Source organism: Idiotropiscis lumnitzeri, unplaced genomic scaffold, assembly GCF_059441095.1.
Source record: "Idiotropiscis lumnitzeri isolate Australia: NSW breed Sydney's pygmy pipehorse unplaced genomic scaffold, RoL_Ilum_1.0 HiC_scaffold_114, whole genome shotgun sequence".
NCBI lineage: Eukaryota > Metazoa > Chordata > Actinopteri > Syngnathiformes > Syngnathidae > Idiotropiscis > Idiotropiscis lumnitzeri.
Window position 1 is genome coordinate 238621 of NW_028283652.1, and position 26601 is coordinate 265221.

The following is a 26601-nucleotide window of genomic DNA, read 5'->3' on the forward strand; positions in this document are numbered from 1 at the left end:
CGTGCTGTGGAGGGGGGTTTCTTTTGTTTCTTCTCCCCATTCACCCCCTTCTTTCTCCCGGATCCAGGTTCAATGGACTCATTCGGAAAAACCATGGAGCAGTCATTGAATCGAGTGCCTGATGGCATGCTGGCGGCGACCAAGAGACAAGGTTTGAACAGCGATGGAATGGTGAGCAATGTTGTGACTGAGAGCATAATTTATGATAAAGACCTCACGGTATTTCTGGACATAGACAATGGTGATGAGATCACTCCTTTATGGTTAATTAGGGGAATTAAGGAAGTGTGTGGGCAGATTAAGGCCTGTCGGAGGATTTCCTCTGACAAATTTGAAATAACAGTTAGCTCTATTCAAGCGAAGAAGAAGCTACTTGATGGCTTCCGGATGGGCGCGGCGCGGATACATGGTCGGGAGATAACAACCGACGAAATGGTCGTATCCTTTCTACACCTGCCGGCATATATTGAAGACTCCGAAATATATGATAAACTTCAGTCCTGGGGCGTATCGGCGACCTCCAATGTACGGAGGAAAATGTGGCCGGGCACCGATGTAGCTGACGGGACCCGCTTTGTTAAAGTAAGATTTACTGACACTGTAAAATCTTTACCATATTCTGCTCGCTTCATCACTGCCTCAGGGCCTGAATATTTCAGGGTGATCCATGATCGACAGGTCAAAGTGTGTAGAGGTTGCCTGTCCCCGGAACATGTGTACAGGGATTGTCCGGAATTCTTGTGCCGGAAATGTGGCAAGCAGGGGCATTATGCCAGAGAATGTAATGAGACTCACCTTCGTCGTTGTGGTGTGTGCAGACAATACCCTGTCCTTTGTGTTTGTGGCGAGGATATTTCTGTGGCCGCACCGATAGAAATGGAAGACAGTCCCACTATCGCAAAGCCGGTTGTCCGCCTGCCAGAAACAAACCTTTCAAAAGCTCACCTGTTTGAGAATAGTGAGATGAGCTCTGATACAGTGCTGTGTGGGACAAGGGTGCCTGTAGTGGAGGGAGTTATAGGTCAAAATCCTAGCTCTACTCACGAACGAGGCGGGGGGGGTGCGCATCGCCCTACCCCTGATCCCATGTCGACCGGGGCCGAACCTTTGAAGGGGGTGAGTGTTGGGCAGATTCCACTCTCTGCCCCTGAGAGGGGGGGGACAACTATGGAAAGTTGTATCCCTAGGCCGGGGAAGAAACAACATCCAGAAAGGATCAGCAGTATCAATTTTTCCCTGCCGACCTCCCTAAATGCCTCGTGCACCGGCGATACGGGAGAGAGCGAGATATCTGCGGTGGGGAGGAATGTTGGTCAGCCTGAAGGCTCATCATTGCCCCAAATGATACCGCAATGCCACATGGCAGAAGCCCCCTTACCGGTCGACAAGTGTCATGACAGTTGTAAATTGTCTGATGACAAAATGGAACACAGCACAGCGGAACCCAAAAAGAGGCAATCTGAAGGCTTGAGAAAAGGAAGATCGAAGAAGTCTAAGTGATAAGCCTCTTCCCCTCCTATCTTTATAATGACTGTTCTCCTTGTGTCAGCTAATGCCTGCGGGCTGCGGAGCAACCTCAAAATTGACAACATTTTACATAACACAAAGTGGGATGTTCTTGGTCTGCAAGAGACCTGGTGGAGCCAAGAGCATGTTGACAAGATTCGTTGCATGGTACGTGGCTCTGTACATGTAGCCCTCGGCTCCCCCAGGTCTTGTGGCGTAGCAATCCTGTCTAGGACCTGTGCACTGGGCCACCCCAACCTGGTGCATGCTGATCCGGGGGGCAGATTTATAGTGGTAGACTTTAATGGCTCATTGCCTCTCCGACTCATCAACCTCCATGCACCAAACCTGGAGCTAAAAAGACGAGACTTTTTCTTACATGTGTTTTCTTTTGTCAACAATAGAACAATCATGACTGGCGACTTCAATGTCGCCCTGAGTAAATTGGACATTAGTGTCAACAACACCTACAAAAATGATGTCAGCAGAAATTGTCTACTGAACTTGATCAACAACAACAATATGTTAGAAATCTGGAGAACCCTAAACCTCAGGGGGAGGGCTTTCTCGCGCAAACAAATAGTACTGGGCACGCTTAAACAATCGCGCATTGACTTGTGCTTAGCGTCTGCTTCCCTTGCGCAGAGACTGGACAATCCCAAGTACACATGGTCTGGACAGAGTGATCACGCGCTACTGTCGTTTGATCTATGTCTATACAAAAGCAGGCGGACCGGTGGTCTCTGGGTCTTCAATAATTCGCTTCTAGAAGATGAGAGCTTTATTTCAAAAGTAAACTATTTTCTTGATGGGATAAAGGAGGAGTCTAAGTATGTAGACAGGGTCACAGACTGGTGGGAAAGTGTCAAACTACGTTTAAAAAAATTGTCAATTAATCATTGTAGAGCTAAGTCTTGGGTGGAAAAATTAGAGGAGAACACTGTGAGAGACCAATTGCTGAAAATAACTCTATCTGCGGCGATAACACGTGGGCCTGTGGACCCGTTATTTTTCTCGCTGCAACATAAACTCGAGCTGCTTGAAGCAAAGAAGTGTAGAGGGGCAGCCCTGAGGGCCAAAGCTCAAAATGCTGTAGAGGGCGAGCGATCAACAGCGTACTTTTTGGGACTGGAAAAAAATAAACAAGGAAAAGCATATATATCTAAATTGTGGTCTCACAAATCTCACGCGATGGTCACGGACATTGATGACATTTTAGAAGAGGTCGAATTTTTCTATACTGATCTCTTCAAATTCCGACAACCGTTGACAGATCATGCCACCGAGGCCATAGCCGCCTTAAACCGTGTACTGAGTGTGGACGATAAAGACATGTGCGACAACTCAATGTCCGAATTCGAAATCACAAAGGCAATCCAAGATCTAAATAATAAAAAAAGCCCAGGTTGCGATGGTCTAACGGCTGAGTTCTTTAAGGCTTTTATGAAAAAGCTGTCACCTATCTTGCTCAATTTGTTTCATCACATGGAAAAAAAAGATCTGGTCCCTTCATCATTTTGCGAAGGTACCGTTACGTTAATACACAAGAAAGGTGCGTCTGAACAATTGAGCAACTATAGACCGATTAGTCTTTTGAACACTGACTATAAAATCTTAGCCAAAGTTTTAGCAGCTCGTCTCAAAAAAGTAATAGGTACCATCATCTCCGAAACGCAGTCATATAGCATTCCGACAAGGGATATTTCAGACACTATTTTAAGTATAAAGTATTTAACTAAACACATGGCTGCCTCGTGCGGAATTCATGTCAGCCTCGATTTCGAAAAAGCCTTTGATAGGGTGGAGCACTCTTTTTTATGGAAGGTGCTTGACAAATTTGGATTTGGGTCTTCCTTCACCAATTGGATAAAACGTCTGTATGCAAACGCAGCCAGTAAAATCAAAGTGAACGGACTACTGACAGGACCTGTTAAATTGGGAAGGTCAGTGAGACAGGGGTGCCCCCTGTCCTCACTACTCTTTAGCCTTGTTGTAGAACCACTTGCGGCCCTCCTCAAACAAAATAACAGCATAAAAGGCATTTGGACACCAAGTGGACGCGAAGTGAAGATTCTACAGTATGCGGACGATACAAACCTGTTTGTCAGAGACGTGGAGAGTCTAAGTGTAGCTCTCAACGAGCTCAACATTTTCTGCCAAGCCTCGGGTGCAAAAGTCAATTTTGATAAGTCCACCATGGGCGTTTTTGGTACCACCAGCGCTGTGCCAAAGACCTGGGGTTTTAAAGAGGCCACACTCAGCCAAAAAATCCTTGGTGTTTGGATTGGGGAGAACACTTCTCGTTGTGATGAACAGCAATGGGAAACAGTTTTACCACAAGTAAAATCCACTTTAGATATGTGGAAATTCAGGAATTTAACTCTGAAAGGGAAAATATTGGTCATCAATAACCTGTGTATTTCAAAATTAATTCACTCACTGACTGTCACTCACATGTCCGCGAATGTTTTAAATAGATTAAATTTAACTTTTAATTATTTCATGTGGAAGAGGGAAAGAGGTTTCATTGGGCACTATACCTTGATCGGTGATGTCCAAGCAGGTGGCTTAAATTTGACAGACATTGGCACAAAAAAGGCTGCACTACGCTTGAAGCTGCTCAGAAAGTTTTTAAATCCTGCCTTCTCAGCTCCCTGGAAGGATTTTCTTCTGCCAATTTTAGAGGGTCTAGGCTGCTACGGCGTCTTCAATCTCTGCCAGATGTTGCCTCGCACGATGTTCCCCCCTCTGGACCCCTTCGAAAAAGAAATCTTAGAGGCGTGGTGGGCATTGCGGCCATGGGTTAGGACAGAGCCAATGTCACTCCATCAACTGCAGAACATTCCACTTAGGTTCAATCCCGATCTCCTGGGCGGTGAGCCAGGGAGTGGGGAAAGGATGTTAAGTGGGGTTTTAGAAAGTGCACACATCAGAACAATGGGTGATTTATTAGACCAGAAAGGGAATTTTAACATTGAACGCATTCGCACCTTGTTTCGCTTCCACAAAGTTCCCTTTCGAAGGGCCACTGTGTTGCGCTCAGTGGGAAAAATCAGAGACTCCGTGCATTGCCACTGGGGGCACCTTCTGGGGCGGATGTCACAGAGTGAAGACACCACCACGAAGTCAGATTTAAATTATGTGCTGACCTTTGGGGCTCGACCGACTAGACTGGCAGAGTGCACAACAAAACTACTCTATCATGTGTTGCTAACCAAAATACTGAAAAAGCCAACAGCAGAAAACGCGTGGCGTCAGGCATACCCCACCCTGGCTCCCTCGTCCATCTGGGCTGACATGTTTAACTGGTGTACTCCACCCAAGGTAAGTAACACTGATTTTAAAATAAGACACAGGATAATCTTTCCATGTACAACGCTGCATGCTTTTCTACCAAGTGCCTATGACAGGACATGTCCAGTGTGCGGAGAGGAACCGGAGGATTTTCACCATCTCATTCTCCAATGCCGAGTCGTGCGACATTTCAGATCCAGACTAGAAGATCTCATTGCCAGGAGGCTGGGGGTGAAACTCCCCTCGCCGGTAGTCGGTGGTGGCGATGACCAGAATTCCTGGCTTCTCCTGTTCGGTATCATCCCTTCACCATGGAAAGGCCTAAATGTCAAAGCCCTCAAGCTGCTCTTGGCCATAGCACGTCATTCCATCGTCATCACAAGAAACATCCACCTGCATGAAAAAAGGAAAGGCGATCACTGGTCCATCTTCAAATCGTTGGTCATCTCCCATCTCACCCATCTTCAGGAACATCGACCCCAACGTTTTCAAGACGACTTGGCAGTAAACAACGGACTAGTAACTTTCTCTGCTGACAACAGTCTGGACTTTCATTTTTAAAATGCATCCTTGGTTACGACTGTCTATCGTTGGACATCCCTACTGATGTTTGTTCACGAATGTTTGGATCTTGAGTCAAACCTCTATTTGTACAGATGTTTTTATTACAATAATAAAAAAAAAAAAAAAAGAACGCCCGATCTCGTCCGATCTCGGAAGCTAAGCAGGGTCGGGCCTGGTTAGTACTTGGATGGGAGACCGCCTGGGAATACCAGGTGCTGTAAGCTTTTGCACCGCAAAAATAAAAAAAACTTTTGACAAATGTAAAAAAAAAAAAAAAAAAAAAGAACGCCCGATCTCGTCCGATCTCGGAAGCTAAGCAGGGTCGGGCCTGGTTAGTACTTGGATGGGAGACCGCCTGGGAATACCAGGTGCTGTAAGCTTTTGCACCGCAAAAATAAAAAAAACTTTTGACAAATGTAAGCAAGTATGCGAGCTGCTTTTTTATAAATTTCCACATATTCGCCTGACAGGCTGAGAGCACAAAATGCCAACATTCAGCGTCCCCTGCCTTTGGGTGTTGCTACAGTCTCGCCGTGGACGACTCGCAAATGCGTGTGGCAATTTGCAAATGCGTGTCTGGAGACTTGAGTGTGGCTCCGGAGCTCCACATTAAGACCAAAAGGGGACTCTCGTAGTCTACAGGTGTAGCAGACAGATGACCCGATGCAGTCCGGTTGGGTTGGTGCAGTGAGTGTTTACTAAATAAAAAGTTAATGAATCAATTTTAAAAAATGGTGTTTACTGAATGCAATAAAGGGAAGTATAGTTAATGTGGCAATTAGCAGGTGTGGAGAAGCTTCATTCATTTTTTTTAGCTTCACTGGTTATATCATTGGTTCTTATTTTATTAGTTCCACTTTATTCTTCCATTTATTCCAATTTAATTTAAATAATGTCAAATAAATGGTACATGACCATGGGTGGATAGCAGTGAACGCCCCCCCAAGTTATTGGTGTATATATTGGTGGTACGGGGCTGGTATAATATTAGTGCCCCCATGTGGTCCGAATGTGTAGCTACGGAGCCACACACAAGTCTCCTGACACGCATTTGCAAATCAGCACACGCATTTGCGAGTCGTCCGCGGCAGGACTGTAGCAAACGTCACCTGTAAGAAAAGGTCCCGTTTTTACAGGTCGCCCATCTACGGATTTTTGTCCGCATTTAACCATGTGTATGTGCCAACAAATCATTGTACACATTTGCTGATATTTGTCATATATCTGTGACTTCAATCATGCATTGTAGATTGTTGTGACACATTTGTGACTGTGGTTATAGTTTCAGATTCTTGTTACGTGTTTTTGGATTGAAGTATTTGCCACAATAAAGACAACATGTATAAAATCCTAAATTTTGAAAGGAATTCTCGCTTACGGCCATACTACCCTGAGAACGCCCGATCTCGTCCGATCTCGGAAGCTAAGCAGGGTCGGGCCTGGTTAGTACTTGGATGGGAGACCGCCTGGGAATACCAGGTGCTGTAAGCTTTTGCACCGCAAAAATAAAAAAAACTTTTGACAAATGTAAGCAAGTATGCGAGCTGCTTTTTTATAAATTCCCACATATTCGCCTGACAGGCTGAGAGCACAAAATGCCAACATTCAGCGTCCCCTGCCTTTGGGTGTTGCTACAGTCTCGCCGTGGACGACTCGCAAATGCGTGTGGCAATTTGCAAATGCGTGTCTGGAGACTTGAGTGTGGCTCCGGAGCTCCACATTAAGACCAAAAGGGGACTCTCGTAGTCTACAGGTGTAGCAGACAGATGACCCGATGCAGTCCGGTTGGGTTGGTGCAGTGAGTGTTTACTAAATAAAAAGTTAATGAATCAATTTTAAAAAATGGTGTTTACTGAATGCAATAAAGGGAAGTATAGTTAATGTGGCAATTAGCAGGTGTGGAGAAGCTTCATTCATTTTTTTTAGCTTCACTGGTTATATCATTGGTTCTTATTTTATTAGTTCCACTTTATTCTTCCATTTATTCCAATTTAATTTAAATAATGTCAAATAAATGGTACATGACCATGGGTGGATAGCAGTGAACGCCCCCCCAAGTTATTGGTGTATATATTGGTGGTACGGGGCTGGTATAATATTAGTGCCCCCATGTGGTCCGAATGTGTAGCTACGGAGCCACACACAAGTCTCCTGACACGCATTTGCAAATCAGCACACGCATTTGCGAGTCGTCCGCGGCAGGACTGTAGCAAACGTCACCTGTAAGAAAAGGTCCCGTTTTTACAGGTCGCCCATCTACGGATTTTTGTCCGCATTTAACCATGTGTATGTGCCAACAAATCATTGTACACATTTGCTGATATTTGTCATATATCTGTGACTTCAATCATGCATTGTAGATTGTTGTTACACATTTGTGACTGTGGTTATAGTTTCAGATTCTTGTTACGTATTTTTGGATTGAAGTATTTGCCACAATAAAGACCACATGTATAAAATGCAAAATTTTGAAAGGAATTGTCGCTTACGGCCATACTACCCTGAGAACGCCCGATCTCGTCCGATCTCGGAAGCTAAGCAGGGTCGGGCCTGGTTAGTACTTGGATGGGAGACCGCCTGGGAATACCAGGTGCTGTAAGCTTTTGCACCGCAAAAATATAAAAAAAAACTTTGACAAATGTAAGCAAATATGCGTGCTGCTTTTTTTATAAATTTCCACATATTCGCCTGACAGGCTGAGAGCACAAAATGCCAACATTCAGCGTCCCCTGCCTTTGGGTGTTGCTACAGTCTCGCCGTGGACGACTCGCAAATGCGTGTGGCAATTTGCAAATGCGGGTCTGGAGACTTGAGTGTGGCTCCGGAGCTCCACATTAAGACCAAAAGGGGACTCTCGTATTCTACAGGTGTAGCAGACAGATGACCCGATGCAGTCCGGTTGGGTTGGTGCAGTGAGTGTTTACTAAATAAAAAGTTAATGAATCAATTTTAAAAAATGGTGTTTACTGAATGCAATAAAGGGAAGTTTAGTTAATGTGGCAATTAGCAGGTTAGAGAAGCTTCATTCATTTTTTTTAGCTTCACTGGTTATATCATTTGTTTTTATTTTATTAGTTCCACTTTATTCTTCCATTTATTCCAATTTTATTTAAATAATGTGAAATAAATTGTACGTGACCATGGGTGGATAGCAGTGAACGCCCCCTCATGTTATTGGTGTATATATTGGTGGTACGGGGCTGGTATAATATTAGTGCCCCCATGTGGTCCGAATGTGTAGCTACGGAGCCACACACAAGTCTCATGACACGCATTTGCAAATCAGCACACGCAAACGACACATGTAAGAACACAGCCAATCAAAAGGTCCCGTTTTTACAGGTCGCCCATCTACGGATTTTTGTCCGCATTTAACCATGTGTATGTGCCAACAAACCATTGTACACATTTGCTGATATTTGTCATATATCTGTGACTTCAATCATGCATTGTAGATTGTTGTTACACATTTGTGACTGTGGTTATAGTTTCAGATTCTTGTTACGTATTTTTGGATTGAAGTATTTGCCACAATAAAGACCACATGTATAAAATGCTAAATTTTGAAAGGAATTGTCGCTTACGGCCATACTACCCTGAGAACGCCCGATCTCGTCCGATCTCGCAAGCTAAGCAGTGTCGGGCCTGGTTAGTACTTGGATGGGAGACCGCCTGGGAATACCAGGTGCTGTAAGCTTTTGCACCGCAAAAAAATAAAAAAAAACTTTGACAAATGTAAGCAAATATGCGTGCTGCTTTTTTTCTAAATTTCCACATATTCGCCTGACAGGCTGAGAGCACAAAATGCCAACATTCAGCGTCCCCTGCCTTTGGGTGTTGCTACAGTCTCGCCGTAGACGACTCGCAAATGCGTGTGGCAATTTGCAAATGCGGGTCTGGAGACTTGAGTGTGGCTCCGGAGGTCCACATTAAGACCAAAAGGGGACTCTCGTAGTCTACAGGTGTAGCAGACAGATGACCCGATGCAGTCCGGTTGGGTTGGTGCAGTGAGTGTTTACTAAATAAAAAGTTAATGAATCAATTTTAAAAAATGGTGTTTACTGAATGCAATAAAGGGAAGTTTAGTTAATGTGGCAATTAGCAGGTTAGAGAAGCTTCATTCATTTTTTTTAGCTTCACTGGTTATATCATTTGTTTTTATTTTATTAGTTCCACTTTATTCTTCCATTTATTCAGATTTTTTTTAAATAATGTGAAATAAATTGTACGTGACCATGGGTGGATAGCAGTGAACGCCCCCTCATGTTATTGGTGTATATATTGGTGGTACGGGGCTGGTATAATATTAGTGCCCCCATGTGGTCCGAATGTGTAGCTACGGAGCCACACACAAGTCTCCTGACACGCATTTGCAAATCAGCACACGCAAACGACACATGTAAGAACACAGCCAATCAAAAGGTCCCGTTTTTACAGGTCGCCCATCTACGGATTTTTGTCCGCATTTAACCATGTGTATGTGCCAACAAACCATTGTACACATTTGCTGATATTTGTCATATATCTGTGACTTCAATCATGCATTGTAGATTGTTGTTACACATTTGTGACTGTGGTTATAGTTTCAGATTCTTGTTACGTATTTTTGGATTGTAGTATTTGCCACAATAAAGACCACATGTATAAAATGCAAAATTTTGAAAGGAATTGTCGCTTACGGCCATACTACCCTGAGAACGCCCGATCTCGTCCGATCTCGGAAGCTAAGCAGGGTCGGGCCTGGTTAGTACTTGGATGGGAGACCGCCTGGGAATACCAGGTGCTGTAAGCTTTTGCACCGCAAAAATATAAAAAATAAAGAAAAACTTTGACAAATGTAAGCAAATATGCGTGCTGCTTTTTTTTATAAATTTCCACATATTCGCCTGACAGGCTGAGAGCACAAAATGCCAACATTCAGCGTCCCCTGCCTTTGGGTGTTGCTACAGTCTCGCCGTGGACGACTCGCAAATGCGTGTGGCAATTTGCAAATGCGGGTCTGGAGACTTGAGTGTGGCTCCGGAGCTCCACATTAAGACCAAAAGGGGACTCTCGTAGTCTACAGGTGTAGCAGACAGATGACCCGATGCAGTCCGGTTGGGTTGGTGCAGTGAGTGTTTACTAAATAAAAAGTTAATGAATCAATTTTAAAAAATGGTGTTTACTGAATGCAATAAAGGGAAGTTTAGTTAATGTGGCAATTAGCAGGTTAGAGAAGCTTCATTCATTTTTTTTAGCTTCACTGGTTATATCATTTGTTTTTATTTTATTAGTTCCACTTTATTCTTCCATTTATTCCAATTTTATTTAAATAATGTGAAATAAATTGTACGTGACCATGGGTGGATAGCAGTGAACGCCCCCTCATGTTATTGGTGTATATATTGGTGGTACGGGGCTGGTATAATATTAGTGCCCCCATGTGGTCCGAATGTGTAGCTACGGAGCCACACACAAGTCTCCTGACACGCATTTGCAAATCAGCACACGCAAACGACACATGTAAGAACACAGCCAATCAAAAGGTCCCGTTTTTACAGGTCGCCCATCTACGGATTTTTGTCCGCATTTAACCATGTGTATGTGCCAACAAACCATTGTACACATTTGCTGATATTTGTCATATATCTGTGACTTCAATCATGCATTGTAGATTGTTGTTACACATTTGTGACTGTGGTTATAGTTTCAGATTCTTGTTACGTATTTTTGGATTGAAGTATTTGCCACAATAAAGACCACATGTATAAAATGCAAATTTTTGAAAGGAATTGTCGCTTACGGCCATACTACCCTGAGAACGCCCGATCTCGTCCGATCTCGGAAGCTAAGCAGGGTCGGGCCTGGTTAGTACTTGGATGGGAGACCGCCTGGGAATACCAGGTGCTGTAAGCCTTTGCACCGCAAAAAAATAAAAAAAAACTTTGTCAAATGTAAGCAAATATGCGTGCTGCTTTTTTTTATAAATTTCCACATATTCGCCTGACAGGCTGAGAGCACAAAATGCCAACATTCAGCGTCCCCTGCCTTTGGGTGTTGCTACAGTTTCGCCGTGGACGACTCGCAAATGCGAGTGGCAATTTGCAAATGCGTGTCTGGAGACTTGAGTGTGGCTCCGGAGCTCCACATTAAGACCAAAAGGGGACTCTCGTAGTCTACAGGTGGAGCAGACAGATGACCCGATGCAGTCCGGTTGGGTTGGTGCAGTGAGTGTTTACTAAATAAAAAGTTAATGAATCAATTTAAAAAAAAATGTGTTTACTGAATGCAATAGAGGGAAGTTTAGTTAATGTGGCAATTAGCAGGTGTGGAGAAGCTTCATTCATTTTTTTTAGCTTCACTGGTTATATCATTGGTTCTTATTTTATTAGTTCCACTTTATTCTTCCATTTATTCCAATTTAATTTAAATAATGTCAAATAAATGGTACATGACCATGGGTGGATAGCAGTGAACGCCCCCCCAAGTTATTGGTGTATATATTGGTGGTACGGGGCTGGTATAATATTAGTGCCCCCATGTGGTCCGAATGTGTAGCTACGGAGCCACACACAAGTCTCCTGACACGCATTTGCAAATCAGCACACGCATTTGCGAGTCGTCCGCGGCAGGACTGTAGCAAACGTCACCTGTAAGAAAAGGTCCCGTTTTTACAGGTCGCCCATCTACGGATTTTTGTCCGCATTTAACCATGTGTATGTGCCAACAAATCATTGTACACATTTGCTGATATTTGTCATATATCTGTGACTTCAATCATGCATTGTAGATTGTTGTGACACATTTGTGACTGTGGTTATAGTTTCAGATTCTTGTTACGTGTTTTTGGATTGAAGTATTTGCCACAATAAAGACAACATGTATAAAATGCAAAATTTTGAAAGGAATTCTCGCTTACGGCCATACTACCCTGAGAACGCCCAGGTGTGGTTGGTTGAGTGATTGCAGGTGTGCCTGATTGTCACTCTGCGTGAGTGTGCAGAGGTGACAGTCAGAGCTCTATGCTCCTGGCTTATGTCTTTTTTTGTGGCAAATCTTGGTTAATCTTTTCTGAATTTTTGGGAGTTTTTGTTTAGCTTTTTTTTTCTCCTCCCAGCCTCCGTGCTGTGGAGGGGGGTTTCTTTTGTTTCTTCTCCCCATTCCCCCCCTTCTTTCTCCCGGATCCAGGTTCAATGGACTCATTAGAACAAACCATGGAGCAGTCATTGAATCGAGTGCCTGATGGCATGCTGGCGGCGACCAAGAGACAAGGTTTGAACAGCGATGGAATGGTGACCAATGTTGTGACTGAGAGCATAATTTTTGATAAAGACCTCACGGTATTTCTGGACATAGACAATGGTGATGAGATCACTCCTTTATGGTTAATTAGGGGAATTAAGGAAGTGTGTGGGCAGATTAAGGCCTGTCGGAGGATTTCCTCTGACAAATTTGAAATAACAGTTAGCTCTATTCAAGCGAAGAAGAAGCTACTTGATGGCTTCCGGATGGGCGCGGCGCGGATACATGGTCGGGAGATAACAACCGACGAAATGGTCGTATCCTTTCTACACCTGCCGGCATATATTGAAGACTCCGAAATATATGATAAACTTCAGTCCTGGGGCGTATCGGCGACCTCCAATGTACGGAGGAAAATGTGGCCGGGCACCGATGTAGCTGACGGGACCCGCTTTGTTAAAGTAAGATTTACTGACACTGTAAAATCTTTACCATATTCTGCTCGCTTCATCACTGCCTCAGGGCCTGAATATTTCAGGGTGATCCATGATCGACAGGTCAAAGTGTGTAGAGGTTGCCTGTCCCCGGAACATGTGTACAGGGATTGTCCGGAATTCTTGTGCCGGAAATGTGGCAAGCAGGGGCATTATGCCAGAGAATGTAATGAGACTCACCTTCGTCGTTGTGGTGTGTGCAGACAATACCCTGTCCTTTGTGTTTGTGGCGAGGATATTTCTGTGGCCGCACCGATAGAAATGGAAGACAGTCCCACTATCGCAAAGCCGGTTGTCCGCCTGCCAGAAACAAACCTTTCAAAAGCTCACCTGTTTGAGAATAGTGAGATGAGCTCTGATACAGTGCTGTGTGGGACAAGGGTGCCTGTAGTGGAGGGAGTTATAGGTCAAAATCCTAGCTCTACTCACGAACGAGGCGGGGGGGGTGCGCATCGCCCTACCCCTGATCCCATGTCGACCGGGGCCGAACCTTTGAAGGGGGTGAGTGTTGGGCAGATTCCACTCTCTGCCCCTGAGAGGGGGGGGACAACTATGGAAAGTTGTATCCCTAGGCCGGGGAAGAAACAACATCCAGAAAGGATCAGCAGTATCAATTTTTCCCTGCCGACCTCCCTAAATGCCTCGTGCACCGGCGATACGGGAGAGAGCGAGATATCTGCGGTGGGGAGGAATGTTGGTCAGCCTGAAGGCTCATCATTGCCCCAAATGATGCCGCAATGCCACATGGCAGAAGCCCCCTTACCGGTCGACAAGTGTCATGACAGTTGTAAATTGTCTGATGACAAAATGGAACACAGCACAGCGGAACCCAAAAAGAGGCAATCTGAAGGCTTGAGAAAAGGAAGATCGAAGAAGTCTAAGTGATAAGCCGCTTCCCCTCCTATCTTTAAAATGACTGTTCTCCTTGTGTCAGCTAATGCCTGCGGGCTGCGGAGCAACCTCAAAATTGACAACATTTTACATAACACAAAGTGGGATGTTCTTTGTCTGCAAGAGACCTGGTGGAGCCAAGAGCATGTTGACAAGATTCGTCGCATGGTACGTGGCTCTGTACATGTAGCCCTCGGCTCCCCCAGGTCTTGTGGCGTAGCAATCCTGTCTAGGACCTGTGCACTGGGCCACCCCAACCTGGTGCATGCTGATCCGGGGGGCAGATTTATAGTGGTAGACTTTAATGGCTCATTGCCTCTCCGACTCATCAACCTCCATGCACCAAACCTGGAGCTAAAAAGACGAGACTTTTTCTTACATGCGTTTTCTTTTGTCAACAATAGAACAATCATGACTGGCGACTTCAATGTCGCCCTGAGTAAATTGGATATTAGTGTCAACAACACCTACAAAAATGATGTCAGCAGAAATTGTCTACTGAACTTGATCAACAACAACAATATGTTAGAAATCTGGAGAACCCTAAACCTCAGGGGGAGGGCTTTCTCGCGCAAACAAATAGTACTGGGCACGCTTAAACAATCGCGCATTGATTTGTGTTTAGCGTCTGCTTCCCTTGCGCAGAGACTGGACAATCCCAAGTACACATGGTCTGGACAGAGTGATCACGCGCTACTGTCGTTTGATCTATGTCTATACAAAAGCAGGCGGACCGGTGGTCTCTGGGTCTTCAATAATTCGCTTCTAGAAGATGAGAGCTTTATTTCAAAAGTAAACACTTTTCTTGATGGGATAAAGGAGGAGTCTAAGTATGTAGACAGGGTCACAGACTGGTGGGAAAGTGTCAAACTACGTTTAAAAAAATTGTCAATTAATCATTGTAGAGCTAAGTCTTGGGTGGAAAAATTAGAGGAGAACACTGTGAGAGACCAATTGCTGAAAATAACTCTATCTGCGGCGATAACACGTGGGCCTGTGGACCCGTTATTTTTCTCGCTGCAACATAAACTCGAGCTGCTTGAAGCAAAGAAGTGTAGAGGGGCAGCCCTGAGGGCCAAAGCTCAAAATGCTGTAGAGGGCGAGCGATCAACAGCGTACTTTTTGGGACTGGAAAAAAATAAACAAGGAAAAGCATATATATCTAAATTGTGGTCTCACAAATCTCACGCGATGGTCACGGACATTGATGACATTTTAGAAGAGGTCGAATTTTTCTATACTGATCTCTTCAAATTCCGACAACCGTTGACAGATCATGCCACCGAGGCCATAGCCGCCTTAAACCGTGTACTGAGTGTGGACGATAAAGACATGTGCGACAACTCAATGTCCGAATTCGAAATCACAAAGGCAATCCAAGATCTAAATAATAAAAAAAGCCCAGGTTGCGATGGTCTAACGGCTGAGTTCTTTAAGGCTTTTATGAAAAAGCTGTCACCTATCTTGCGCAATTTGTTTCATCACATGGAAAAAAAAGATCTGGTCCCTTCATCATTTTGCGAAGGTACCGTTACGTTAATACACAAGAAAGGTGCGTCTGAACAAGTGAGCAACTATAGACCGATTAGTCTTTTGAACACTGACTATAAAATCTTAGCCAAAGTTTTAGCAGCTCGTCTCAAAAAAGTAATAGGTACCATCATCTCCGAAACGCAGTCATATAGCATTCCGACAAGGGATATTTCAGACACTATTTTAAGTATAAAGTATTTAACTAAACACATGGCTGCCTCGTGCGGAATTCATGTCAGCCTCGATTTCGAAAAAGCCTTTGATAGGGTGGAGCACACTTTTTTATGGAAGGTGCTTGACAAATTTGGATTTGGGTCTTCCTTTACCAATTGGATAAAACGTCTGTATGCAAACGCAGCCAGTAAAATCAAAGTGAACGGACTACTGACAGGACCTGTTAAATTGGGAAGGTCAGTGAGACAGGGGTGCCCCCTGTCCTCACTACTCTTTAGCCTTGTTGTAGAACCACTTGCGGCCCTCCTCAAACAAAATAACAGCATAAAAGGCATTTGGACACCAAGTGGACGCGAAGTTAAGATTCTACAGTATGCGGACGATACAAACCTGTTTGTCAGAGACGTGGAGAGTCTAAGTGTAGCTCTCAACGAGCTCAACATTTTCTGCCAAGCCTCGGGTGCAAAAGTCAATTTTGATAAGTCCACCATGGCCGTTTTTGGTACCACCAGCGCTGTGCCAAAGACCTGGGGTTTTAAAGAGGCCACACTCAGCCAAAAAATCCTTGGTGTTTGGATTGGGGAGAACACTTCTCGTTGTGATGAACAGCAATGGGAAACAGTTTTACCACAAGTAAAATCCACTTTAGATATGTGGAAATTCAGGAATTTAACTCTGAAAGGGAAAATATTGGTCATCAATAACCTGTGTATTTCAAAATTAATTCACTCACTGACTGTCACTCACATGTCCGCGAATGTTTTAAATAGATTAAATTTAACTTTTAATTATTTCATGTGGAAGAGGGAAAGAGGTTTCATTGGGCACTATACCTTGATCGGTGATGTCCAAGCAGGTGGCTTAAATTTGACAGACATTGGCACAAAAACGGCTGCACTACGCTTGAAGCTGCTCAGAAAGTTTTTAAATCCTGCCTTCTCAGCTCCCTGGAAGGATTTTCTTCTGCCAATTTTAGAGGGTCTAGGCTGCTACGGCGTCTTCAATCTCTGCCAGATGTTGCCTCGCACGATGTTCCCCCCTCTGGACCCCTTCGAAAAAGAAATCTTAGAGGCGTGGTGGGCATTGCGGCCATGGGTTAGGACAGAGCCAATGTCACTCCATCAACTGCAGAACATTCCACTTAGGTTCAATCCCGATCTCCTGGGCGGTGAGCCAGGGAGTGGGGAAAGGATGTTAAGTGGGGTTTTAGAAAGTGCACACATCAGAACAATGGGTGATTTATTAGACCAGAAAGGGAATTTTAACATTGAACGCATTCGCACCTTGTTTCGCTTCCACAAAGTTCCCTTTCGAAGGGCCACTGTGTTGCGCTCAGTGGGAAAAATCAGAGACTCCGTGCATTGCCACTGGGGGCACCTTCTGGGGCGGATGTCACAGAGTGAAGACACCACCACGAAGTCAGATTTAAATTATGTGCTGACCTTTGGGGCTCGACCGACTAGACTGGCAGAGTGCACAACAAAACTACTCTATCATGTGTTGCTAACCAAAATACTGAAAAAGCCAACAGCAGAAAACGCGTGGCGTCAGGCATACCCCACCCTGGCTCCCTCGTCCATCTGGGCTGACATGTTTAACTGGTGTACTCCACCCAAGGTAAGTAACACTGATTTTAAAATAAGACACAGGATAATCTTTCCATGTACAACGCTGCATGCTTTTCTACCAAGTGCCTATGACAGGACATGTCCAGTGTGCGGAGAGGAACCGGAGGATTTTCACCATCTCATTCTCCAATGCCGAGTCGTGCGACATTTCAGATCCAGACTAGAAGATCTCATTGCCAGGAGGCTGGGGGTGAAACTCCCCTCGCCGGTAGTCGGTGGTGGCGGTGACCAGAATTCCTGGCTTCTCCTGTTCGGTATCATCCCTTCACCATGGAAAGGCCTAAATGTCAAAGCCCTCAAGCTGCTCTTGGCCATAGCACGTCATTCCATCGTCATCACAAGAAACATCCACCTGCATGAAAAAAGGAAAGGCGATCACTGGTCCATCTTCAAATCGTTGGTCATCTCCCATCTCACCCATCTTCAGGAACATCGACCCCAACGTTTTCAAGACGACTTGGCAGTAAACAACGGACTAGTAACTTTCTCTGCTGACAACAGTCTGGACTTTCATTTTTAAAATGCATCCTTGGTTACGACTGTCTATCGTTGGACATCCCTACTGATGTTTGTTCACGAATGTTTGGATCTTGAGTCAAACCTCTATTTGTACAGATGTTTTTATTACAATAATAAAAAAATAAAAAAAAAATAAAAAAAAAAAGAACGCCCGATCTCGTCCGATCTCGGAAGCTAAGCAGGGTCGGGCCTGGTTAGTACTTGGATGGGAGACCGCCTGGGAATACCAGGTGCTGTAAGCTTTTGCACCGCAAAAATAAAAAAAACTTTTGACAAATGTAAGCAAGTATGCGAGCTGCTTTTTTATAAATTTCCACATATTCGCCTGACAGGCTGAGAGCACAAAATGCCAACATTCAGCGTCCCCTGCCTTTGGGTGTTGCTACAGTCTCGCCGTGGACGACTCGCAAATGCGTGTGGCAATTTGCAAATGCGTGTCTGGAGACTTGAGTGTGGCTCCGGAGCTCCACATTAAGACCAAAAGGGGACTCTCGTAGTCTACAGGTGTAGCAGACAGATGACCCGATGCAGTCCGGTTGGGTTGGTGCAGTGAGTGTTTACTAAATAAAAAGTTAATGAATCAATTTTAAAAAATGGTGTTTACTGAATGCAATAAAGGGAAGTATAGTTAATGTGGCAATTAGCAGGTGTGGAGAAGCTTCATTCATTTTTTTTAGCTTCACTGGTTATATCATTAGTTCTTATTTTATTAGTTCCACTTTATTCTTCCATTTATTCCAATTTAATTTAAATAATGTCAAATAAATGGTACATGACCATGGGTGGATAGCAGTGAACGCCCCCCCAAGTTATTGGTGTATATATTGGTGGTACGGGGCTGGTATAATATTAGTGCCCCCATGTGGTCCGAATGTGTAGCTACGGAGCCACACACAAGTCTCCTGACACGCATTTGCAAATCAGCACACGCATTTGCGAGTCGTCCGCGGCAGGACTGTAGCAAACGTCACCTGTAAGAAAAGGTCCCGTTTTTACAGGTCGCCCATCCACGGATTTTTGTCCGCATTTAACCATGTGTATGTGCCAACAAATCATTGTACACATTTGCTGATATTTGTCATATATCTGTGACTTCAATCATGCATTGTAGATTGTTGTGACACATTTGTGACTGTGGTTATAGTTTCAGATTCTTGTTACGTGTTTTTGGATTGAAGTATTTGCCACAATAAAGACAACATGTATAAAATGCAAAATTTTGAAAGGAATTCTCGCTTACGGCCATACTACCCTGAGAACGCCCGATCTCGGAAGCTAAGCAGGGTCGGGCCTGGTTAGTACTTGGATGGGAGACCGCCTGGGAATACCAGGTGCTGTAAGCTTTTGCACCGCAAAAAATAAATAAATAAAAAAAACTTTGACAAATCTAAGCAAGTATGCGAGCTGCTTTTTTATAAATTTCCACATATTCGCCTGACAGGCTGAGAGCACAAATTGCCAACATTCAGCGTCCCCTGCCTTTGGGTGTTGCTACAGTCTCGCCGTGGACGACTCGCAAATGCGTGTGGCAATTTGCAAATGCGTGTCTGGAGGCTTGAGTGTGGCTCCGGAGCTCCACATTAAGACCAAAAGGGTACCCTCGGAGTCTACAGGTGTAGCAGACATATGACCCGATGCAGTCCGGTTGGGTTGGTGCAGTGAGTGTTTACTAAATAAAAAGTTAATGAATCAATTTTAAAAAATGGCGTTTACTGAATGCAATAAAGGGAAGTATAGTTAATGTGGCAATTAGCAGGTGTGGAGAAGCTTCATTCATTTTTTTTAGCTTCACTGGTTATATCATTGGTTCTTATTTTATTAGTTCCACTTTATTCTTCCATTTATTCCAATTTAATTTAAATAATGTCAAATAAATGGTACATGACCATGGGTGGATAGCAGTGAACGCCCCCCCAAGTTATTGGTGTATATATTGGTGGTACGGGGCTGGTATAATATTAGTGCCCCCATGTGGTCCGAATGTGTAGCTACGGAGCCACACACAAGTCTCCTGACACGCATTTGCAAATCAGCACACGCATTTGCGAGTCGTCCGCGGCAGGACTGTAGCAAACGTCACCTGTAAGAAAAGGTCCCGTTTTTACAGGTCGCCCATCTACGGATTTTTGTCCGCATTTAACCATGTGTATGTGCCAACAAATCATTGTACACATTTGCTGATATTTGTCATATATCTGTGACTTCAATCATGCATTGTAGATTGTTGTGACACATTTGTGACTGTGGTTATAGTTTCAGATTCTTGTTACGTATTTTTGGATTGAAGTATTTGCCACAATAAAGACAACATGTATAAAATGCAAAATTTTGAAAGGAATTCTCGCTTACGGCCATACTACCCTGAGAACGCCCGATCTCGTCCGATCTCGGAAGCTAAGCAGGGTCGGGCCTGGTTAGTACTTGGATGGGAGACCGCCTGGGAATACCAGGTGCTGTAAGCTTTTGCACCGCAAAAATAAAAAAAACTTTTGACAAATGTAAGCAAGTATGCGAGCTGCTTTTTTATAAATTTCCACATATTCGCCTGACAGGCTGAGAGCACAAAATGCCAACATTCAGCGTCCCCTGCCTTTGGGTGTTGCTATACAGTCTCGCCGTGGACGACTCGCAAATGCGTGTGGCAATTTGCAAATGCGTGTCTGGAGACTTGAGTGTGGCTCCGGAGCTCCACATTAAGACCAAAAGGGGACTCTCATAGTCTACAGGTGTAGCAGACAGATGACCCGATGCAGTCCGGTTGGGTTGGTGCAGTGAGTGTTTACTAAATAAAAAGTTAATAAATCAATTTTAAAAAATGGTGTTTACTGAATGCAATAAAGGGAAGTATAGTTAATGTGGCAATTAGCAGGTGTGGAGAAGCTTCATTCATTTTTTTTAGCTTCACTGGTTATATCATTGGTTCTTATTTTATTAGTTCCACTTTATTCTTCCATTTATTCCAATTTAATTTAAATAATGTCAAATAAATGGTACATGACCATGGGTGGATAGCAGTGAACGCCCCCCCAAGTTATTGGTGTATATATTGGTGGTACGGGGCTGGTATAATATTAGTGCCCCCATGTGGTCCGAATGTGTAGCTACGGAGCCACACACAAGTCTCCTGACACGCATTTGCAAATCAGCACACGCATTTGCGAGTCGTCCGCGGCAGGACTGTAGCAAACGTCACCTGTAAGAAAAGGTCCCGTTTTTACAGGTCGCCCATCTACGGATTTTTGTCCGCATTTAACCATGTGTATGTGCCAACAAATCATTGTACACATTTGCTGATATTTGTCATATATCTGTGACTTCAATCATGCATTGTAGATTGTTGTGACACATTTGTGACTGTGGTTATAGTTTCAGATTCTTGTTACGTATTTTTGGATTGAAGTATTTGCCACAATAAAGACAACATGTATAAAATGCAAAATTTTGAAAGGAATTCTCGCTTACGGCCATACTACCCTGAGAACGCCCGATCTCGTCCGATCTCGGAAGCTAAGCAGGGTCGGGCCTGGTTAGTACTTGGATGGGAGACCGCCTGGGAATACCAGGTGCTGTCAGCTTTTGCACCGCAAAAAATAAGTAAATAAAAAAAACTTTGACAAATCTAAGCAAGTATGCGAGCTGCTTTTTTATATATTTCCACATATTCGCCTGACAGGCTGAGAGCACAAATTGCCAACATTCAGCGTCCCCTGCCTTTGGGTTTTGCTACAGTCTCGCCGTGGACGACTCGCAAATGCGTGTGGCAATTTGCAAATGCGTGTCTGGAGACTTGACTGTGGCTCCGGAGCCACACATTAAGACCAAAAGGGTACCCTCGGAGTCTACAGGTGTAGCAGACATATGACCCGATGCAGTCCGGTTGGGTTGGTGCAGTGAGTGTTTACTAAATAAAAAGTTAATGAATCAATTTTAAAAAATGGCGTTTACTGAATGCAATAAAGGGAAGTATAGTTAATGTGGCAATTAGCAGGTGTGGAGAAGCTTCATTCATTTTTTTTAGCTTCACTGGTTATATCATTGGTTCTTATTTTATTAGTTCCACTTTATTCTTCCATTTATTCCAATTTAATTTAAATAATGTCAAATAAATGGTACATGACCATGGGTGGATAGCAGTGAACGCCCCCCCAAGTTATTGGTGTATATATTGGTGGTACGGGGCTGGTATAATATTAGTGCCCCCATGTGGTCCGAATGTGTAGCTACGGAGCCACACACAAGTCTCCTGACACGCATTTGCAAATCAGCACACGCATTTGCGAGTCGTCCGCGGCAGGACTGTAGCAAACGTCACCTGTAAGAAAAGGTCCCGTTTTTACAGGTCGCCCATCTACGGATTTTAGTCCGCATTTAACCATGTGTATGTGCCAACAAATCATTGTACACATTTGCTGATATTTGTCATATATCTGTGACTTCAATCATGCATTGTAGATTGTTGTGACACATTTGTGACTGTGGTTATAGTTTCAGATTCTTGTTACGTATTTTTGGATTGAAGTATTTGCCACAATAAAGACAACATGTATAAAATGCAAAATTTTGAAAGGAACTCTCGCTTACGGCCATACTACCCTGAGAACGCCCGATCTCGACCGATCTCGGAAGCTAAGCAGGGTCGGGCCTGGTTAGTACTTGGATGGGAGACCGCCTGGGAATACCAGGTGCTGTAAGCTTTTGCACCGCAAAAATAAAAAAAACTTTTGACAAATGTAAGCAAGTATGCGAGCTGCTTTTTTATAAATTTCCACATATTCGCCTGACAGGCTGAGAGCACAAATTGCCAACATTCAGCGTCCCCTGCCTTTGGGTGTTGCTACAGTCTCGCCGTGGACGACTCGCAAATGCGTGTGGCAATTTGCAAATGCGTGTCTGGAGACTTGACTGTGGCTCCGGAGCCACACATTAAGACCAAAAGGGTACCCTCGGAGTCTACAGGTGTAGCAGACATATGACCCGATGCTGTCCGGTTGGGTTGGTGCAGTGAGTGTTTACTAAATAAAAAGTTAATGAATCAATTTTAAAAAATGGCGTTTACTGAATGCAATAAAGGGAAGTATAGTTAATGTGGCAATTAGCAGGTGTGGAGAAGCTTCATTCATTTTTTTTAGCTTCACTGGTTATATCATTGGTTCTTATTTTATTAGTTCCACTTTATTCTTCCATTTATTCCAATTTAATTTAGATAATGTCAAATAAATGGTACATGACCATGGGTGGATAGCAGTGAACGCCCCCCCAAGTTATTGGCGTATATATTGGTGGTACGGGGCTGGTATAATATTAGTGCCCCCATGTGGTCCGAATGTGTAGCTACGGAGCCACACACAAGTCTCCTGACACGCATTTGCAAATCAGCACACGCATTTGCGAGTCGTCCGCGGCAGGACTGTAGCGAACGTCACCTGTAAGAAAAGGTCCCGTTTTTACAGGTCGCCCATCTACGGATTTTTGTCCGCATTTAACCATGTGTATGTGCCAACAAATCATTGTACACATTTGCTGATATTTGTCATATATCTGTGACTTCAATCATGCATTGTAGATTGTTGTGACACATTTGTGACTGTGGTTATAGTTTCAGATTCTTGTTACGTGTTTTTGGATTGAAGTATTTGCCACAATAAAGACAACATGTATAAAATGCAAAATTTTGAAAGGAATTCTCGCTTACGGCCATACTACCCTGAGAACGCCCGATCTCGTCCGATCTCGGAAGCTAAGCAGGGTCGGGCCTGGTTAGTACTTGGATGGGAGACCGCCTGGGAATACCAGGTGCTGTAAGCTTTTGCACCGCAAAAATAAAAAAAACTTTTGACAAATGTAAGCAAGTATGCGAGCTGCTTTTTTATAAATTCCCACATATTCGCCTGACAGGCTGAGAGCACAAAATGCCAACATTCAGCGTCCCCTGCCTTTGGGTGTTGCTACAGTCTCGCCGTGGACGACTCGCAAATGCGTGTGGCAATTTGCAAATGCGTGTCTGGAGACTTGAGTGTGGCTCCGGAGCTCCACATTAAGACCAAAAGGGGACTCTCGTAGTCTACAGGTGTCGCAGACAGATGACCCGATGCAGTCCGGTTGGGTTGGTGCAGTGAGTGTTTACTAAATAAAAAGTTAATGAATCAATTTAAAAAAATGGTGTTTACTGAATGCAATAAAGGGAAATATAGTTAATGTGGCAATTAGCAGGTGTGGAGAAGCTTCATTCATTTTTTTTAGCTTCACTGGTTATATCATTGGTTCTTATTTTATTAGTTCCACTTTATTCTTCCATTTATTCCAATTTAATTTAAATAATGTCAAATAAATGGTACATGACCATGGGTGGATAGCAGTGAACGCCCCCCCAAGTTATTGGTGTATATATTGGTGGTACGGGGCTGGTATAATATTAGTGCCCCCATGTGGTCCGAATGTGTAGCTACGGAGCCACACACAAGTCTCCTGACACGCATTTGCAAATCAGCACACGCATTTGCGAGTCGTCCGCTGCAGGACTGTAGCAAACGTCACCTGTAAGAAAAGGTCCCGTTTTTACAGGTCGCCCATCTACGGATTTTAGTCCGCATTTAACCATGTGTATGTGCCAACAAATCATTGTACACATTTGCTGATATTTGTCATATATCTGTGACTTCAATCATGCATTGTAGATTGTTGTGACACATTTGTGACTGTGGTTATAGTTTCAGATTCTTGTTACGTATTTTTGGATTGAAGTATTTGCCACAATAAAGACAACATGTATAAAATGCAAAATTTTGAAAGGAACTCTCGCTTACGGCCATACTACCCTGAGAACGCCCTATCTCGTCCGATCTCGGAAGCTAAGCAGGGTCGGGCCTGGTTAGTACTTGGATGGGAGACCGCCTGGGAATACCAGGTGCTGTAAGCTTTTGCACCGCAAAAATAAAAAAAACTTTTGACAAATGTAAGCAAGTATGCGAGCTGCTTTTTTATAAATTTCCACATATTCGCCTGACAGGCTGAGAGCACAAATTGCCAACATTCAGCGTCCCCTGCCTTTGGGTGTTGCTACAGTCTCGCCGTGGACGACTCGCAAATGCGTGTGGCAATTTGCAAATGCGTGTCTGGAGACTTGACTGTGGCTCCGGAGCCACACATTAAGACCAAAAGGGTACCCTCGGAGTCTACAGGTGTAGCAGACATATGACCCGATGCAGTCCGGTTGGGTTGGTGCAGTGAGTGTTTACTAAATAAAAAGTTAATGAATCAATTTTAAAAAATGGCGTTTACTGAATTCAATAAAGGAAAGTATAGTTAATGTGGCAATTAGCAGGTGTGGAGAAGCTTCATTCATTTTTTTTAGCTTCACTGGTTATATCATTGGTTCTTATTTTATTAGTTCCACTTTATTCTTCCATTTATTCCAATTTAATTTAAATAATGTCAAATAAATGGTACATGACCATGGGTGGATAGCAGTGAACGCCCCCCCAAGTTATTGGTGTATATATTGGTGGTACGGGGCTGGTATAATATTAGTGCCCCCATGTGGTCCGAATGTGTAGCTACGGAGCCACACACAAGTCTCCTGACACGCATTTGCAAATCAGCACACGCATTTGCGAGTCGTCCGCGGCAGGACTGTAGCAAACGTCACCTGTAAGAAAAGGTCCCGTTTTTACAGGTCGCCCATCTACGGATTTTTGTCCGCATTTAACCATGTGTATGTGCCAACAAATCATTGTACACATTTGCTGATATTTGTCATATATCTGTGACTTCAATCATGCATTGTAGATTGTTGTGACACATTTGTGACTGTGGTTATAGTTTCAGATTCTTGTTACGTATTTTTGGATTGAAGTATTTGCCACAATAAAGACAACATGTATAAAATGCAAAATTTTGAAAGGAATTCTCGCTTACGGCCATACTACCCTGAGAACGCCCGATCTCGGAAGCTAAGCAGGGTCGGGCCTGGTTAGTACTTGGATGGGAGACCGCCTGGGAATACCAGGTGCTGTAAGCTTTTGCACCGCAAAAATAAAAAAAACTTTTGACAAATGTAAGCAAGTATGCGAGCTGCTTTTTTATAAATTTCCACATATTCGCCTGACAGGCTGAGAGCACAAAATGCCAACATTCAGCGTCCCCTGCCTTTGGGTGTTGCTACAGTCTCGCCGTGGACGACTCGCAAATGCGTATGGCAATTTGCAAATGCGTGTCTGGAGACTTGAGTGTGGCTCCGGAGCTCCACATTAAGACCAAAAGGGGACTCTCGTAGTCTACAGGTGTAGCAGACAGATGACCCGATGCAGTCCGGTTGGGTTGGTGCAGTGAGTGTTTACTAAATAAAAAGTTAATGAATCAATTTAAAAAAATGGTGTTTACTGAATGCAATAAAGGGAAATATAGTTAATGTGGCAATTAGCAGGTGTGGAGAAGCTTCATTCATTTTTTTTAGCTTCACTGGTTATATCATTGGTTCTTATTTTATTAGTTCCACTTTATTCTTCCATTTATTCCAATTTAATTTAAATAATGTCAAATAAATGGTACATGACCATGGGTGGATAGCAGTGAACGCCCCCCCAAGTTATTGGTGTATATATTGGTGGTACGGGGCTGGTATAATATTAGTGCCCCCATGTGGTCCGAATGTGTAGCTACGGAGCCACACACAAGTCTCCTGACACGCATTTGCAAATCAGCACACGCATTTGCGAGTCGTCCGCTGCAGGACTGTAGCAAACGTCACCTGTAAGAAAAGGTCCCGTTTTTACAGGTCG

The 26601-nt window shown here is 43.9% G+C and overlaps 1 protein-coding gene, 10 non-coding genes and 2 pseudogenes across 11 annotated transcripts; all 13 read left to right on the forward strand.

Annotated features, from left to right (window-relative positions):
• The first annotated feature begins 93 nt into the window (after window positions 1-93).
• On the forward strand, window positions 94-14739 carry LOC148315297 (uncharacterized). Its single transcript, XM_088287489.1, has 5 exons — window positions 94-409; window positions 1550-1607; window positions 3615-5212; window positions 12532-12683; window positions 14596-14739. The coding sequence occupies exons 1-5, from the start codon at window positions 94-96 to the stop codon at window positions 14737-14739; spliced, it is 2268 nt and encodes a 755-aa protein (XP_088143615.1).
• Window positions 6737-6855, forward strand: LOC148315298 (5S ribosomal RNA). The gene has a single exon (XR_015840936.1). It is a non-coding gene; the product is annotated as a 5S ribosomal RNA (ribosomal RNA).
• Window positions 7848-7966, forward strand: LOC148315299 (5S ribosomal RNA). The gene has a single exon (XR_015840938.1). It is a non-coding gene; the product is annotated as a 5S ribosomal RNA (ribosomal RNA).
• Window positions 8943-9061, forward strand: LOC148315300 (5S ribosomal RNA). Its single transcript, XR_015841222.1, has one exon. It is a non-coding gene; the product is annotated as a 5S ribosomal RNA (ribosomal RNA).
• On the forward strand, window positions 10038-10156 carry LOC148315301 (5S ribosomal RNA). The gene has a single exon (XR_015840939.1). It is a non-coding gene; the product is annotated as a 5S ribosomal RNA (ribosomal RNA).
• Window positions 11141-11259, forward strand: LOC148315302 (5S ribosomal RNA). The gene has a single exon (XR_015840871.1). It is a non-coding gene; the product is annotated as a 5S ribosomal RNA (ribosomal RNA).
• Window positions 14740-19058: 4319 nt separating the features above from the next.
• LOC148315303 (5S ribosomal RNA) lies at window positions 19059-19167 on the forward strand (annotated as a pseudogene).
• Window positions 19168-20167: 1000 nt separating this feature from the next.
• On the forward strand, window positions 20168-20286 carry LOC148315304 (5S ribosomal RNA). Its single transcript, XR_015840940.1, has one exon. It is a non-coding gene; the product is annotated as a 5S ribosomal RNA (ribosomal RNA).
• A 994-nt stretch (window positions 20287-21280) lies between these two features.
• On the forward strand, window positions 21281-21399 carry LOC148315305 (5S ribosomal RNA). The gene has a single exon (XR_015841101.1). It is a non-coding gene; the product is annotated as a 5S ribosomal RNA (ribosomal RNA).
• A 1000-nt stretch (window positions 21400-22399) lies between these two features.
• On the forward strand, window positions 22400-22518 carry LOC148315306 (5S ribosomal RNA). Its single transcript, XR_015841139.1, has one exon. It is a non-coding gene; the product is annotated as a 5S ribosomal RNA (ribosomal RNA).
• Window positions 22519-23510: 992 nt separating this feature from the next.
• LOC148315307 (5S ribosomal RNA) lies at window positions 23511-23629 on the forward strand. Its single transcript, XR_015840941.1, has one exon. It is a non-coding gene; the product is annotated as a 5S ribosomal RNA (ribosomal RNA).
• A 992-nt stretch (window positions 23630-24621) lies between these two features.
• Window positions 24622-24740, forward strand: LOC148315308 (5S ribosomal RNA). Its single transcript, XR_015841177.1, has one exon. It is a non-coding gene; the product is annotated as a 5S ribosomal RNA (ribosomal RNA).
• A 992-nt stretch (window positions 24741-25732) lies between these two features.
• Window positions 25733-25841, forward strand: LOC148315309 (5S ribosomal RNA; annotated as a pseudogene).
• Window positions 25842-26601: the final 760 nt, after the last annotated feature.